Genomic DNA, 18,302 nt, shown 5'->3' with positions numbered 1-18,302 from the left:
TTTCTTGTAAATGTGAGTGTATTGTGGTATTTTGTGGAGTGCTTTTTCTATTATCAGCAGCATTCTTTATTTGAAATATTTAAGAATTCCACGCTCCTTTTGTCACTGAGGATAATTTTGAAAAAAAGATGTCTCTGTGTGCATGGATGTCTGTGTGTGCCTGTATATACGTGTCTGTATAGATCGTATGACTGTGTATGTGTTTTGTTTTCAGCCATCAGTAGTGTGATGCAAAATGGAGAGAAAATAGACGTCCTGCTGCTCGTTGAAAAAGGAAGGTAAGGTTCCCATCTGAATAAAGCTTTGATCTGCTTTTATATTGATGTCTTAGAATTCTTCCTGATCAGTCATGGAGCTTTTTCACTTGTGGTGGCTAGAGAGAGTAAATTTGCAGGCTTTTTAAAGGAGGGAAAGTCTTTGTGTATTAATTACGTTTTATGTCTGTGTCAGGAAATGCTAACAAGTACTGTTTAATGAAAAGCAGTTTTCCCATTGAGAAAATTATTCCCAGTCAGATTAGTCTGCCAATAACAGTTTCTTCAAAAGGACTTAACTTCTTTTACCCTGTAAAGAAAGAGTACCTCTTTGGAGCATTTACCACTTCTCAGTTTTTTTATCACTCCTATATCCCACAATTCTGTGTTTCAGTCTGTGTAGGTCAGGATTGAGAGGGTAGGTATGAGTTCCCTGGTTAGTCTTACTGTCATTTCTGATCTCAGTTAACAACATACTAGCTAGAAAAAAAACATACCTGTGAAGCAAACGTGATCCGTATCTGCTTCCAAGTAGGTACTATTCTGCTGAGATGACTCTGACAAATATAATGATAGGGGAGGTTGAAACTTGAAGTGAGATAGGGTATTTCTGCCTCATATATGGGTAAAAATTTAAAGATGACAGTAAAATTATTGAAAATAATTCTTTTGTAATAGAGTTGGTCTGGGGCTTTTTTCAGTGATAGATTATTGGACAAATGTCTGTGTACGAAGTAGTGCAGTGTTTACACAGTATACTGAATAGTCAATAATAGGTTAATAAAGGAAGATTGTTTTTCCCTTTGTTGGGTAAACAAAACCAAACAAAACTTGCAGATACTTTTCACATCCATTCAGAATTGGAGAAACTTGGTGGAGAAACTCATTATAACTTGTGTGTTATGAATTTTAACTCTTCCTAAGATGCTGTTTAAGTTCCAGAATTCAGTAAGGTGACGAACATCAGAAACAAACACTTTTTCCTGTTGTGTGCAGGTTTTTTTGTTTGTTTGTGGTTTTTGGTTTGGGTTTTTTTTTTTTTGGTTTGGTTGGTTGGGTTGTTTTGAAGAAGCATATTGAAGGACTCAGCACTAAGTAAGCGGCACAGACCAACCAGGGAGCCAGAGGTGTCCCATTCAAAGTGCAGTCCAACAGATGAATACAAACTGTGCATCTAATTTCATAGATACTAGTGCTGAGCAGAATTTCTAGCTGCAAGTCAGATTTTATTATTTCTTTCATTATAATATTTCTTTCAAGTGAGGGTAGGTTTTCCCTGAACTGCTTTAATAGTTTAATGGAAATTCTGAACTATTTGAAAATAATTTCAACAGGGGCACTGTCTGATTTATGCGGGCCATGAATACGTTTCATTTTTCTTCATTGAAGTCTGCCATAAAGAATTTACATGCATAGTGTTCACAGTATCTTAACCGTTAAAAGCTGTATGGGTACATAAGCTTTGGCATAGTGGTTCTTGTTTAGGATATTACTCCAGAAGTGTCCAGGCGTTCAGCGCAGTTGCAAGGTATTGCATCTTGCAGTGATAAGAAACTTAACGTGTGCGTGGGAAAAATGGTTAAGTATGAAATCACCTTTATATTTAGACTCGGTTATTATAAATGGAAACAAAACTAGCAATCCTCCTTCTGCCCCTCCAAACCCTAAGTAAATTAATTAATACCTTTGAGACATCATCAGCATCTACTAAATGATATATCATAGTTTCTAGTTTTTCCTATTTTGTCTGTAATTTTGCAGCAGTGCTTGTCTAATGCCAACTTTGGCATAGATTGATCACTTGGAAGAGACCCTATACACTGATCTATTGACAGCTTTCATGATAATTTGTTAGTTACTTAAACATCTCATAAATAATAAAATCCCCCAAAACAGTATTGCAAGAATGAAACAAAACAAGTAAGACTTTTTCTTGAATTAAGAAAAGTTTAAAAATAACAAAACCAAAAACCACACCAAAACAAAAACAACCCCACCCTTTTTTGTATAAAGAAATAAATTTGGTCTGTGTCTTACAACGTGTTGCTCAATTGTATTAGAATTGATGAAAATACCCTGAGTATTTTCCTATTGAAGGTCATACCATTCTGTTGTTTTTGTTACTGACTTAAAACTAATTTCTCATTATTTTCAAATACTTAGGCCTTTTTTTCCTCAGTCATTGGGTTGATAAATTAGCAAAAATCATACATTATGTGTATCATATACCTTTTTTTTGACGCTTTTTCCATTGGCTACTGTAGGCAAAAGAATGACTTAAGTTGTTACAAACAGACTTCTCACAAGAGTGATTGCATATGCAAGTAAACAGTTTCAGACCTATAAAACCCTCAAGTGTTACTACTGAAATAATTATAACGTAATAAATCTCTGAATTCTGGACGTTTAAAAAATACTTAGTAAATTTATGTGTATGTTAAATTCAGGGGATACATAAATTTAATGTTCATCTGATACATAAATACTCAGAGGAAGAGTTTACAATTGATTTTGGGCTGCAAGGTGCATAATGCTTTACAGCTTGTACAAAATACAAGAATTCAGAGAGGATACTACCAAAAGGCACGTGAGATTTTTCTGAAGTATCTTAGGTATGAATACAATCCACTCCCACCCTCCTTCCCCCAGCGTTTTTCCCCTCTTCCTCTACCCTGTTTTCTACTTAGCACCTTGCTGTTCATTTATGCTCTATCTGACACGTTCAGTGAAAGAAGACTACCAGGTCAGAAATAAGAGGTGGCAATCATACTGTACATTGCAAAGTAATAGCATATCATGAGAGATTGAACCGGGCTAAAACATTTTCAAAGCAACAAGACTGTTTCTCTTTTGAAGATCGTTGTTTTTGAAGCTCAGTGTACTTCCTAAATTTTCACGGTAAGCCTAGACTTTTTCTAATTGTAGATACTATTTTTTTCAGATCTCAAAGATGTTTCGTGTTTGTCTTCAGGTATCTTTGCTAAAGTAAATTAGAGAGGAACAGGCTCCCTTTTGTAGCACCTGTTGAAATTTTGTTGCACTCTGATCTCTACTGGAACATCTTGTCCAACCTGTTAGAACTATCTCCAGCCCAGCTGGAAATCCTGACTTCTCACAAGAATGTTTTCCTATGCCATAATCAGATGGTCATTCATCTCCTCTTATGGTCTGCTTTCATAGTTAAAATGCTTCTGGACTTCGTGCTAGATGTGGAAACCATTTTCCGGATTTATGCGTCTGGCACTTCCCTCTGTCACAGATGCATGTCCTCTTGTTCACTCCATATTCAGTTTGGGTTTTTTCCGCCTTGATCTCTCCTATCTATTTGTAAAAATTCATGAAGTGACTGGTGATAATCTCTTGTCGCTGTCCAAACAGAAGTTGCATAGTAGATAGGTGAAGAAGCTACTCCTGTGTATTTTTACAGAGGTCAAGGAGGGATCTGTACTCTGAAGAATGGAAAGGTGCCTGAAAACAACTATATACAGTAGTTTTAAAATATATCTTCTATGTATAAAAATTAGTGCAAAATCTCTAATGCCATACTTTAAGGAAAAACAGTTGTGCAGACAATTCAGTGTCAAATGTTTATTCTTTTTTCCTGTAATCATTTAAGCTCTCTTAGGTGTCAGTGAATGTTTTCAGACCATAATGTAATCCAGATGGTGTTTGTTGTTTTTTTTTCCCCTGTTACACTTCTCTTATAGTTAGCTCTTTCTTATTATAGATAATAAACCTTCACTGCATACTGGCATAATTTCTTTATGCTGATGGTTCATTAATTACAGTGCTTTCTTCTTAACTCTTTGATGATAGCAGGAAGATATCTTGTAAAATGCAGCTATGAGTACAAAATTCTACAATCCAGAAATAATCTAAACGTAAGACTCTGATGAGTGAAAGGACTTGTGCTTCCAGTATGATGTGCTGGATACAAGTCCCTTAACATCCTTTGAAGAAATATTGCTGACCTTTGTTGTATATCTGTAATTATTAGTGGAATTTCCATGCTTTAGTTGCAATTTGATTATTCTGATACAGTTTCATAGCAATGCATACCTTCTTAGGATTTCTGTTTTCAGATATGTAGATTATTATGATCACTTGAAAATCACTGTAGGGCACTGAGCTGATGTCTGTTTCTGACCCTGTCTCCCACAACCCTTACCCAGAATCACTTGGCATCGCTGCTTTCCCAATGCAGACTTGTGCAACAAAGCGCACAGATGTAGCTAAAGCTAGTGGACTTCGCAAGATGGGTTAAAGATAAGCCTTTGCAATGTCGTGGAAAAATGTGCTCACATATGTTGTTTGTTTGACTGCTGGTGCAGAAGGGTGTGATGGTAGTCCATGATAAAGTTGAACAGCTAACAGTGGCTTCCTTGATGTTGAGACCAGGTGATCCTCGTGCAGTCATTTGTGCCAATTCAATTGCCTCAGTTCACTAAGGCAGTAATCCACATTGGTGTGCCGTCTTGTTTGAGTACTTAAATTATTAATTTCCTGGGTATGGACTGTATGTGCTTCACACTTAACAGAGCAAAAACGCTGCCATTATTCACCATGTAGTCACTATTGCTAACTATTTGTTGTGAAATGTGAACTCTATCAACTTTTTTAAGCTGGAAGAAGTAGCACATATGTAAGCATACTGTAGAAGGCACTGAATTTATATTGTAGGAATGTGTTTCGGTTCAGAGTCTGTGCAAGGTAGCTGTTAGTCTGCATAATAGGTAGATCTATGTAACCATTACAGTAAAAATTCTTTCAAATGTGATTAATTCTGTAAGCTTAGAAGTATTCTTGACAGTTTTGTGGTACAAGGAACATTAGTATACTTCAGCCTTTGTTTATATGCTTAGTCTTAAGCCTTGCATGTAATATAACTTTATATTTTGATAATAGCAATTAGTGCAGTGAGAAATACATGTATTTGTTGTTACTACTGTCTCTGAAAACTGTGTGGAAGAGATGATGACATTGACGTGAAAAGCAGAAGCTAGATCTGCAAAGCTGTCTATTACTTCATGAGGTTCTGTAGAAGACTTCTACCGTGTTTTGAGGAGAGTTCTGCTTTTCTGCTGGTAACTATTTCCCCTTTTGTTTTCATATTACCTTCCACGTTCATGGAGATAAATAAATGGTTGCCAAGTAGGAAAAAAATGTTGTTAAGTTTGCCTGAAAGCGTTAAAATTAGAAGGAATGCTTAAACTTCTTATTTGTACATTGCCGTATGGTTTTATGATTTAAGTCTATCCTAGGCGTGTTCTCTCTCTGCCAAAAATACTGTGGTTTGAGATGAGCTTTCTAAGCCACTTCCACAGTAAATTGAATTCTGAATTGCGTCTGGTACTGGTTTCATTTCCTCTTCTCCCTTCTTCTCTTTTATAGCGTTGTAGTAAATGCTGAAATTGTTTCTCTGACTTTCTTAGGTGACTGCTCTGGAGATTTTTGACTGGGCAAAGTTAATTTTTTGGAAAAGGATTAGTTGCCTTCCATGAGCAATCCAAGTTCCACAATAGCAGCAAGCTTTTCACATTTACATTTTTTATCAGCAACTTCTCTTTCATGACTGTGTTGGTGCTATAGGACTGCTACTTAAACATAAACCCATTTTCTTTGTTAATTAAGTAACCTTTTCCTCTGTAATTTGGAATTTATCTGAACAGCTTTTCAAATTTCAGAAAACTATGGGAGCACCATCTCTTGGTAGTTCTGATATATGATGCATTGAGGGGAAGATGGGAAGATCCACAGAATATAAGACGGTCTTTTTCACATAGTTTAGGTAATTCATATATCACAACAGTTGTTTGACAGGCACATGATTTAGACTTTCATATCTCTGTGAAAAAATGCAGATAAGTTTGAATTACCTTTGAAGTTCAATACACTACTATATTTCCTCTCTCCTCCTCTGGTACTGATTCATTGATATACAGCAGAGTTGCCCTTTTCTTATTTGGAAGTAATAATATTTTCACTTTACAGTATGCTGCTTCCTGTACATATCATAATTCTTTAGATAACAAAAAATAATCTGTTGAGACTTCCATTTACCCTTTTGCATAATACCATAATGCAAATCCTGCTGTTCTTCAGGGAAAATAAAAACACGGTAATATGCATATGTGTGCATCTCTTGTGTTGGGAAGGACCATAGATCTTTTATAAATCATAGTCCTAACCTCTGCTGCTCTGTGAATAGTAGTACTAAAGGAATAGCGTAACATGCACTGTCAGAATTTTTCTCTCAGTTCAAACTTTTTCACTTCCTTTTGTATATGGCTACAGCAATACCGGAGGATGTCAGGATGATGTGTTCCTTGGAAGCCATTGGTTGAGAACCGCCCATGTTGGATATACATTCTGAAAGGTCTTCAGAAAATATTTGAAAGGATTGAATTAGGCACGCTCACTTTGCTGTAAAAATTTGATGCAAATGCAAATTGTTGTTTTTTCTTAATGGAAGAGAGAGGCTGAGTGTTTGTACTAGCCAGGCGTGTGTGGCGGTTAATATCACTTTCAAAGTCATGAAATAGACTTTTTAAAAAGGGTCTATACTCAGATGGAATATTTTAGTGGCTGCTGAATGGCTAAGTCTGTATGGTGAGAAGGAACTTCTTTACCCTGAGGGTGGCAGAGCCCTGGAACAGGCTGCCCAGGGAGGTGGTGGAGTCTCCGTCTCTGGAGACATTCCAAACCCACCTGGACACGTTCCTGTGCAACCTGCTCTGGGTGACCCTGCTCTGGCAGGGGTGTTGGACTAGATGTCTCCAGAGGTCCCTTCCAACCCTATGATTCTATGGTGGATCCTGAGAATACTTCAGATCATGGGTCTGTGTGTGTACATTGGCTGCATCTTCACTTCCTATCAAGATAGCAATGCTAGATTGGAAATGTTCATAAAAGCAAAATTGAAAGATGCTAATAAAAAAAATGAAATTAAATATTCCATCATTATATAAAATGTTTTGGGTTTTTCCCTAAATAAAATAATCAAAATGAATGTTTCTTGATATTTTGATAAAAGTATTTTTGTAGAAGATTTTAACTTTTCCTAATTAGCAAACAAATTTTCATTAAAGAAAATGAATCCATTACATTTCTCTACTGGGAGACGAAGAATATGTATGTAGAAGAGTTTGCTTGCTTTTTTAACACCTAAACCAGTTGTTTATTACATACGTGCATATGGGTGGACATATGCCACGGAACCTCGCAAAACCAACCTAGACTGACTAACGAACTGAAAATGGGATTTATTTTATAATATGGTGACAAAATCAAACTAAGTTTTACTTTAACCGACGCCACTTGGAGACTCCAAACATTAACAATCCAACAGGTTCAGAATGTCATTCAAGAGTTAATACTACACAACCAACTTAAGAATTCTTAAGGTTTATGGCTGATGACTCACAGTCACTCACCTAGTGAGGGAGGTTCCTTGGGTGGCATCCTAACCCAAGGGGAGAGTCCCTCACTGCAGACCTGCTGCTCCAAGGAGGACCATCTCAAAATGGCTCTCCGGTGGGGCTCCTTTTATACCCTGTTTGAATCTGATCTGTGGTAAAATTTGGTCAGGTAGCTCCCCCCATTGGATGAGGACCCCAGCTTCCTCACCTTTTGACCAAAGTGATTACCTGCTGACCACCAGCATGTGGGCATGACAAGAGCTGTGTCAGGAAGATTTTGTGGGCTTTTGTTGTGTCTTTGTCAAGGCAGGTGCATCTGCCACAACGTATGCCCTTAAAGTTTTCAATTTTGGAATTGTCTCTTAGGAGCTAGCCTGTCAGGGGTAAAAAGAGGATGTTATTGTAGCAAGTTTAAATAATAAAATCAGAACAGGGCCATGCTTTGAGATAATGCAACACTTTAATTACCTGTTTGACTTATTCTACCTCAATTCTTAGTTTTTTCATACATGTTCCTTATCTCTGTGATTTCCTGAGGGTGATACGTGTGCGTAAAGGAGGGAAGTTCGGTATGTCTCAGCTCCTCTACAGAAGTATGAGGGGGTGGGGAATGAAAAGAAGGAAAGCCTTTTCCAGTGTTGAAAGTTGTCTCTCAATCTCTGTTTCCTGCTTAACTGTGACTTGGACTTAGGAATGCACAGTGTCGGACAAAGACTGAAGAAGAGTAATTAGAATGTTGGTCAGGTCCTTTCAAAGGCCTGTGACAGTGTTTGTGGATCTTCTTTCATTTGTTGTCACGCTGCTAGTACAAATGTAGCTGGGAAGAAAAAAAGATGCTGTAACAATAGGTCGCTGCCACAGCTTTATGTGGTGGAAAGTGCCTTGGTGTCTTATTCTAAGTAATTCTTATTTTTTCTGAACATCTGGTATGTTGCCCTCGTACAATAACATCAGTTTTCCTTTTCTTTCCTGCATTCAAAATATTTTTATACTTTTCAGAACGCTCTACATCCATGGCCATACAAAGCTGGATTTCATGGTCTGGTATACTGCAATTGAAAAAGCAGCAGGTACAGATGGTAATGCATTACAAGATCAGCAGCTCAGCAAAAATGATGTTCCTATTATAGTGAACAGCTGTATAGCATTTGTTACGCAGTATGGTAAGTATAGTTGATTTCATTCAACCTAAGATCATTTGTATAATACCGATGCCCCCCACACCATCAGATCTTATTGAATGAGTTTATAGATTACCTAAAGTAAATCCATACCCCTTGTTAGCCTTGCTGCTCTTTGTTGTGGTGGTGAAGTACACTGCTAAGCATCTGAGAATGGGCAGTATGGGGAAATGCAACTTGGTAGGTGCCCTTTATAGACACCTTCCTATTTTAAAAATTGACTTGTTTGCCTGATGTAGCTCACCCTTGGGGTCCAGTGCCTCAGTGCAGAACACGTCAGCCCTGACAATAAGCTATGTGAACTAGGAAAGGCTATGGCCTGCACTGGTCAACACATCTTCTGGGAAACTATTAACTGTGGAGATGAGTTCAGTCTTAAGGCTGCCGTTTTTTAGCATAATAGCCTAACGACCTCTAGTCAGTTACTGTTTGTTTAAGTAAATTTGGCAGCATAACTTTCCATAGCATTAGATCATATGCAGATGATGTCTGTGTCCTTTTTATTACTGCAAATTAATCAGGTTTTGTGTGAAATGCTAAAGACATATCAACCCTGTACAAATCTGTCTTCAGGATAAATGTGTCTGTAACCTCGGTCAATTTGACAGACCCTAATTTATATTTCAGTGATTGAAGTTTAACTAAACTTGAATATGGCAACACTGCATTATGGTAAATAGTTGTGTCTGGGTTACAACTATTGCCTAAAACCAAAGAAAAAAAATGGCTTTGCTAAATTATTTTTTAATCATTAGTGATATTCTAAGTATAGTTTACACTGTTTTGTGCACTAAAAAGTTGTTAAAGCAGGGTAATTCTATCCACCACTCAGAACAATCGCTCATGAGCATTCTAAATTAAAATTCAATATCCTAATGTCTTTTTAAAAAGTTGCATCTTTATTGAAAAATATGGTTTTTTTCAGGATCAACATTAATGGGTGTTAAAATACTCATTTGAAAGCTGAAGGAATTATTTTGTATGCATTATTTGTATGCATACATGTTTTTGTGTCATCATAAAGGTTCTGTCTTTAGTTGTGGTCTGCAGGTGACAGACAGTATCGGGTCCCACAGCTGTTCTTGACAGTAACAAATGGTAGTGCTTGTGGGCATTATAGGAAAGGTGAATTGCAAGTACATAAGAAACGATTTCATAGGTTTTTGACGGAGTACTTACCTTGACAGGCACATAAGAAAAGCAGGGTTTTGTATAAAATACGATTCTCCTTCAAGAAATGTGGGGAACACAGGAAACACCTCTACAAAGAGAAACAATGGGACTGCACAACAATGCCAGACTTACAGAAGATAAAAAAATAGTAAAAAAAAAAAATTAATATTTTTGGCTACTCTCATATGCAGTAATTAAAGGTAGTCTTGACTGTGTTTTAGACTATGAATTTTCTTTTAAGTCGTCTTTGGGCTTTGCTGGGGTTAGTTGTTAAATAAAAGAACGTTGGCTGCCTGCTATCTTCCTGTGAGATGGAAGATGTGAGAAAAACCAGAAAAAAAAGAATACTTTTTACTAATCTTGAGGCTTTTAAGAGTGAAATTTTTCAGGTAGGATGAATGCAATAATACTTTACTGAGTCCTAAGTTGAGTTGATCAGTAGGGTAATAAAGTAGTGCAAGTTTTGCTCATGAAAGCACCTGTTTTATGTGCAATACAATACCTGTCATCAAAACTTCTTTCCTTTACTGTGCCTTTTGAAACTATTGTTTTAGGAAGTCCTGAAGAGATATGGGGATTTAAATTGCCTGTAAAGTATTCCAGAAATTGTGATCCCAGGCTTGCTTAATATTATGATGTGTATTTTTGCAAAGAGGTCTGGTTGAGTATAAGCAGACTTGGCAGTGTTTTTACTGACAAAGTGAATATGTGCAAAGGGTCAGAGAGATTTTAGTAGGAAATATGATATGTTGACAACCAGATATGCTTTTCATATAATAATGTTTGGAATTTTTAACAGAATATTTGATGTTACATTTATTTTTCTGTCCTGTATTTCTGTAACTTAGGTTTAGGTAGCAAGCAGATCTACCTTAAGAGTGGCGATTCTTCCAACGTGGCTGAACTGCTGGAAAGCTTCAAAAAAGATGCAAGGAGTGTTAAACTAAGAGCAGGAAAACATCAGCTTGAAGATGTAACTGATGTATTGAAAAGCTTTCTTTCTCAAATAGATGACGCGCTTCTCACTAAAGAACTTTATCCATTCTGGATCTCTGCTTTAGGTAATGTATTCAATAACACTCAATACAAAAAAGGTTGTATGTACATTTTCAGTATCTAATTTGAAGAGGCTGTCAATTACTTTCCCAGTGTTGACCTATGTTATTTGATAATCAGCAAAGAATTGTAGCGAGGAAAAAAAAAAATGTTTAGAGCTTGGCTGCAGTAGACTTAACATTAATCAGAGATGATTTTATTGCCTTTAAGTGAACCGGAATAATAATAACAAATAGCGGTGTTTCCTTGACAATATATCTGTAAACAGTAGACCAATATTGTGCTGGGTCGTAGTTGGATCAGCCAAGGTAAGAAGTGATGATTAATATTTTATGGAAGCATCGATGGTAGAATTCAAGAACTAGCCAAACATTAATATAGGAAAAAAGCATGTGCTCTGTCTTCTGACCATGTGTAGAAGTTTAGTTCAAAGGTGGCAAAATGTTGATGCTGTCATCTGCATGGTAGTTAAATGACAGTCTTGCTTCTGAAATTGTTCAAATATCTTTTATGAACATTCACACAAAATTATGTATATTAACAACGTAGCCATGTTAACAACTGTTACTTGGGTTTTGTTTCCTTAAAAATATTAATTTAATTTGAAAGAAAATTTAAGTGACTTCAACCCAAACTGTAACTCATGATGTATTTAAAGCATGAGGATGTGTGTCTCTGTATGGTTGAAAACAGAGTTATGAGACTACTGATACATTAATTAGTTATTCATTACATGAATTTTGATGATTTTTATAGTGTCCTTACAAAACAGCTACATTTCTATTTGTTTGTATATTGCAGTGTTTACAGACTGCAAGAAGCAAACTCTTTTCCTCCCAAACTGTGCTATAAAATTGCAGATGATGCAAAGCCATAAGAGATACATAGGAAAAGCTAAGATAGAACATTAATTTCCTCCTTAATGCATTGAAATCATATAGTTCTCTTCACTGTGTGGCAAGTTTTGCCTTTAAAAAAATATTAAAAGCATATTCCTCTCTGATTTTGCTTAAGTTCAAACATATGAAAGTTTCTTTAGTATGAACCAATAAAAGTTTGGGAAATTCAAGTATGAATATTATATGTGTTTGACCTTTAACCTCTATTTGAACAAACTAGAGGAAAGAATATTAAGCATTTATTTACTTGCCACAAGATTGCTCATCTTATCAGAAATCAGAAAAAGCTGTACTTGTGGCGGTCTAAATTTGTTAGCTATTTTATGCATAATGGTGTTACAGTGATTTAACTTCCTGATTTGTACATGGGGCTAAAATTCTGCTTCAGTTTTACAGCAGAGAATCCTCTAGTGTTATATTTAAGTGATTCCGAAAGTACTCGTGGGAAGACTAAAACACTTAGAAAGATAGAGCAGACAACGTTTAAACTGTTTTTTTGTTGTCTGTGTGTTTATTTTTCTTCCAGTTACTGAAGAAATCAAAACATAGTGCAGTAGTTAGCGCGAGTGCTAGCAGTCAGCTGGAAGAGATGAGAGTTCTTCTGTGCTTTTACTTTTCAGAAGCTTGAGAGAACCAAGGGACTGAGAGGGGAAAAGCTAAATAAATAAATTAATTAAATTTACATTAACTTTGCTCATGCCCCAAGCAGGATTATGCTCTGTAGTATCTATACAGCACAGGGAGGTGGACTTAACATGAAGGTAGAGAGCTGTGGCTGTGTCTCAGGTACTGTAATTCCCAAGACTGGAATTCCTGTCACTGGCTCTACCACTGTTCAGCTACGTAACTTTGTACAATTTATTCACCACCCCTTCCACTTTGTTCTCCTCTTATCAGTCTAATATATTTGGATCTCTAAACTACTTTGGGTATTGAGGCACTTTTCCAATAAAAATAAAAAAGATGAAAAGGTCTTTTCCTTTCTGATCTCTGGGAACTCTTAGAAGTACTTTTGCACTTGTGCATACATAGATGCACTCACACATGTACACACACAAACGATAGGTTAAACATCCTTTGAGAGGAAAAGCTATCCTGGGATTTAGTCTTAAACGGTAGCAAATGGTGCTTGAATATAGAACTGTCCCTCTCTATTGCTGATACTGTTTCCCTGAACTACTCTACGCTAACAGACTTTGTAAATAGTAGATTGTCAGTATTGCCTTTATGAAGTAAGAGGTTGATTGGATAAACTGTAATTTTAAATGACTAGATGATGCCAATATAGTTAATGAGAACTACAGTTGGGTTTTAGTGTGCATTGTTATTAATGCTCAATGATTATTGTTTTCTGGCAGATACACAGAATGAAAAGGAACGTGTGAGGAAGTATGGAGCTTTTATTCGGACGCTTCCACCAGTCAATAGGGCAACTTTGGCTGCTTTAATTGAACATCTTTACAGGTCAATGCAATTGATGCACTGTAGCAGGGAAATTCTTGTTCTTGTGTTCTCGGTATAACTCGGCATAACCATAAATGAAATGTGGCTTGTTTTGTTAACTGTAAGCATCAAAAGCTTACTTAGTTGTGATGATTAGTTATATTTGATTCCTTTTAATTTATAATGTGTTTTTACTTTGGTTGTAGTTTCAGCAGTAAGTATCTATAAATATCAATGGGATGAAACAGCCTTACAGTGAGAGAGGGCTGCAAGTCCAAGGAGGGTAATTTTTGATGTAGCTTCTTTATACAAACTCATTTTACCCCAGTCTGCTAATCTTCCAGAGGATTGTTGCAAATGGTTCTTGAAAGATTTTTTTTCAGGGAAAATGCCTTTCTTCTCTATTTGTATTGCACATAACTTTGAGACATAGGTACCCTTTCTGTTTGTCATTAGTGCTTTGTTTTGCAACTGAGGTAGCAGTAGACAATATCCAAAATATAAACCTGTTTAAAGCAACAAAGGTCCTGTCTTTTTCCTAGATTAAATAAGCAATAGCCAATATATAAAAAAGTGATGATTCTGCAGTGTCGTGGTTAAATAGTAACGGTTTATATTATGTTATCTATTGAACAAGTCAAATTACATTCCTGTCAAATTGTAGTGGGTAGAGAATGTGTAGAATCGTTTCGTTGCAGGATTTTGTGCTCGGAAATTACATCGCATAACCAGGTACCTAGCAGAGGTCCTTTAAAAACTATTCATATGATTATTAAATTGATTGGTGCTGTTATTGGGATAAAGATTATAGCAAGTATTGCACTTAATGATGTTTCTAAGCATATCCAGTTCAGATTTATTAATATGCTTTTTTTATTTGTTCTGCAAGTAGTTTGAATTCATGTGTGTAACAGCCAAAATTCCGAGATACTTTAAAGTGTTTACTTCTAAAAGAGGACACATTATGTAAACAACAGAACTGATATGGAAACTTTACCATGAGTATAAAACTAAGTAGGATCTCGTTTCTTTCCACGTTTTCTTTGATCGTAGATCATAAGTTTGTAGGATATACTTGTATAACGTAATATAGCAAAGCTGTACGTAGCGGTGGTGTGGCCTCACCTTGAGTGCTGCATGCAGTTCTGGGCCCCACAATTTAAGAAGGATGTAAAGGTCCTTGAATGCATCCAGAGGAGGGCAATAAAGCTGGTGACAGGGCTGGAAGGCATGTCCTGTGAGGAGCAGCTAAGGACTTTGGGCTTGTCTAGTTTGGAGAAAAGGCGGCTGAAGGGTAACCTCATTGCTCTCTACAGCTTCCTGAGGAGGTCAGGTGGAGAAGGGAGGTGCTGAGCTCTTCTCCCTGCTATCGGGGGATAGGACATATGGGAACGGTTCAAAGCCGCATCCGGGGAGGTTCAGACTTGATATTAGGAATCATTTCTTTACTGAGAGGGTGGCCAAACACTGGAACAGGCTTACTAGAGGGGTGGTCGATGCCCCAGGCCTGCCAGTGTTTAAGAGGCATTTGGACAATGCCCTTAATAGCATGCTTTAACTTTTGGTCAGCCCTTAAGTGATCAGGCAGTCAGACTAGATGATTGTTGTAAGTCCCTTCCAAACTGAACTATTTTATTCTATTTTTATTCTATTCTATTCTAAATAATTTTGATATCACATAAGATGGAGACAGAAAGTTTTCATTTCTGTAATGAGATGTGAGATAAAGAATATAAAGAAATAAATACAAAAAAGAATAAATAATAATAGATATTTTTATTGCATTTAATGTAATTATTCTTTTTGAAATGCACTCCATATTCTGTTGAGGAGCCTCAGGCAATTAAAGGAACAACGAAACCTTCTAAATGTGTGGTTTTTTTCCTTCAACAGGGTGCAGAAGTGTTCTGAAATTAATCATATGAACCCTCACAATCTAGCCATGGTGTTTTCCTCATGCTTATTTCAAACTAAAGGCCAAACTAGTGAAGAAGTCAATGTAATTGAAGATCTAATTAAAAATTACGTGCAACTTTTTGATGTAGGTATCTTTATATAAAAGTGTCCTAATTGCTCAGCTGTTAGCCACGCTAAAATATAGAAATGTTTTTAAAGATGATCTTGCTATTAGTTACACTGTCTGAGAATCTGCAGGGCTTTTGAATTCAGTGGACATTGTTCTTTGTCTGCTTTTAAAGCCTGTGTAGGAAAGACTATATTTATAGGATTACTGTGACATACTGTTTTTGAAAGTGGTGCACGTTCTTGTTGACAACAGCATACCAATTGTAAGAAAATTTTAAGATTATGTCTATTAATACTAAATTACTAAATACTAAATAATAAAATAATACTTCTATTCAAATTTTATGGGCCTGATCAGTACTGAAGCATGGAAGAATTCTATGTTCTTAGTTTCTGAGCTGTGGTTACAATAAAGACTAGCGAAAGTGTTTGATTCCTTAGGCCTAGAAAAGAACATTAAATCCAGTGTGATAGAAAAAGTACGACTAGCAGCAATTCGTATTAGACATTTTGGTTTAGAGTTTACTGTGCCATTGTAATGTTGTTTGGCAGTTTTTCATGGAGTCCTCTCTCTTCTAATACGTATTTGGTAAAGGTTATACTAATGAGTCCCATCGATGAACAGTCACCTGTTTCTGACTGACAGAATATTTTGCGTAGCTGCTTCTACAAGAACATGATTAACAATATTGTTAATTGTAACAATATTTATTATTGTTATATTATTATTAATTATTTACTATTGTTAGATGCAAGCATTCCTCTATATTTATATTCATATTTATCTTAGTTTATTATATTAAATAAGTCTTTGCTACTTTATGTTGTAATTTTTATACTAGCTCTCTTATTAACTGATCACAAATGATCCATTTTAAACAGATAAATGAAGACCAGGTCAAACAAATGGATATAGAGAACAGCTTTATTACTAGGTGGAAAGACACTCAGGTAAGTGGCAAATCTCAAGTGGTATGAAAATAATTTTAACAAAGACTATTTTGTTGTTTATGGGGTTTTATACCTAGATTTCTAAACGTAAATTTCTAAGTTTGTATAGTGACCGGTGTTAACTACAGAGCTGAGCGAAATAAAATTAAATAAAAGAGGAGGCATAAAGTGATAATGCAAAACAGTTCTGTGTAAAGCATACTGTGGAATTATGTTCTGGCCTAAGCACTGGGATAGTTTACAGGTTGCTACGTATTTTTACTAAGCTTCATAAATTGTACTAGAAGGAAATGGTCAACATTTGCAAGTGTGAAAGCGATGACACGTCTTTTTTTAATTTTAAACATGCTTATTAAATACCTTCAAGTGTATATTAATAGTTTTATTATTTCATGAGCTTTGAGTATACATGGTCTCTCTTCATTAGAGTTTCACCATCCCTTTGAGTTTAAAGCATCTGAATCTTTAGCTGCATCCTATTTCTAAAACCCCAAAGCACAAATATTATTTGGGGAAACTTCAGACACATACTAATAGTCAAACTGAACTTTGGGATACAATATAAGAAGATCTTATGCCACTTATTATCATTTTGAGTTCCAGTCTTACCTGTAACAGCTTTAGAGTAACTTCAGAGTGGTAAGAAACAGCCAAATGATAACATGTTTCACTGTCTGAATGGTATTTGTGTACAGTCCTAATTAAAGCAAAAATTGGTAAATTTCATACTACTACTAAGGTGGTTGGATTAAGAGAGGTAAAAGGAAATGTAGGGAGCTTAAAAGCTTCTCCAGAAATCTGAAGTAGTGGAGGAGAAGCTTTTAGTGATTTTGGAGCTTATAGGGCTTTAGAAACTAATAGAAAGCTAGGAAAAAAAAATCTATAATGCTTTGTCTGCTGGCTGCCTTCCCCCTTCCAGCAACAGTTTAGTGGTACATTGTAAGCCATCATTAAGAAGAACGGGTCTTGCAAATAAATGTTGAAATTGCATGTTCTGTGAATTGCTGTCTGGAGTCTTATTTTTATCTCATATTGCCTTATTGCTGGGTCAGAGTGGCATGAAGATTTCTGAGCATCATGACCTACTGTGAGTGTACATATACAAGGTATAATGCTTTTGGTGCCTGTAGGGGAGTGACCAAGTCACTGGGAAACAGTTTAAAGTTTATTTCTAGTGTCTGTCTTGCAGAGTGGAAACATCTGCCTTGGTAATCATAAAAAAAAAAAACCAACCACACACAACCCAAATTTGATATCCCTAAGAGCATTCTGCAAGGCAGGTGTTGGACTATCTTTATGGAACTTATTAATTTTGGGGTCCAGGAGAAGGACCTTACTGAGATTACAGTATAAAATTTTGAAGCCTAAGATAGTGAAAATGCATAGACTTCTAAATAAATAATTTCTGTGGTTTTGGAACCAAAAAAAATGTTGTTACAGCTTGTTACACTATTAACATTTCCCAAGCAGCTCTGGGAAGCTGTAATAGTTAAATATCCGTAATACCATCTGGAAAAATGAGGGAAATATGAGAGGAGTTTCATGAGCGGAGAAAGAGATAGTGGAGAGATTTTGATTAGGTAGGGAGAAAAAGGTAGAAAGGAAACTTAAAGGCTGTTGATAGATTGAATAATATAGTAGCAATTGCTGGCAAGTTGGGTTTGTCTAAAACTGAAGCTGTGAGGAATATAGAGAAGACCCAAATAAACTGGTTTTGTTCTGTATTTTTTCCAGCCTAGATAAGACTAAAAAATCACCTTTATGAGGTGTATTGTATTTGGAAGGATGCCTATTGAAGAAAAAGACAGAGACTTGCTTTTGTGTTGCTTTTTTTTTTTTTTTAATTAAAAATCTAGGCTTTCTAAAATTGGTAAATTTTTTTGCCAAAAATCTTCTAGCACA

General features: G+C 36.0%; 1 protein-coding gene across 4 annotated transcripts in view; it reads left to right on the top strand.

The window, feature by feature from the left end:
• The window catches only part of ARAP2 (ArfGAP with RhoGAP domain, ankyrin repeat and PH domain 2), a 138,992-nt gene that overhangs the window by 78,407 nt on the left and 42,283 nt on the right, over positions 1 to 18,302 (top strand). For all 4 annotated transcript variants that reach the window (XM_074587777.1, XM_074587775.1, XM_074587776.1 and 1 more), the window contains 6 exons: positions 215 to 278; positions 8,672 to 8,835; positions 10,875 to 11,087; positions 13,340 to 13,445; positions 15,318 to 15,465; positions 16,332 to 16,400. In XM_074587777.1, coding sequence (XP_074443878.1) covers positions 215 to 278; positions 8,672 to 8,835; positions 10,875 to 11,087; positions 13,340 to 13,445; positions 15,318 to 15,465; positions 16,332 to 16,400 — 764 coding nt within the window. The remainder of the gene's footprint in view (positions 1 to 214; positions 279 to 8,671; positions 8,836 to 10,874; positions 11,088 to 13,339; positions 13,446 to 15,317; positions 15,466 to 16,331; positions 16,401 to 18,302) is intronic.

This window comes from Larus michahellis, chromosome 5, assembly GCF_964199755.1.
Source record: "Larus michahellis chromosome 5, bLarMic1.1, whole genome shotgun sequence".
Classification (NCBI taxonomy): domain Eukaryota; kingdom Metazoa; phylum Chordata; class Aves; order Charadriiformes; family Laridae; genus Larus; species Larus michahellis.
Note: the sequence above shows the minus strand (reverse complement) of the source record. Positions and strands in the feature narration are given on the sequence as shown.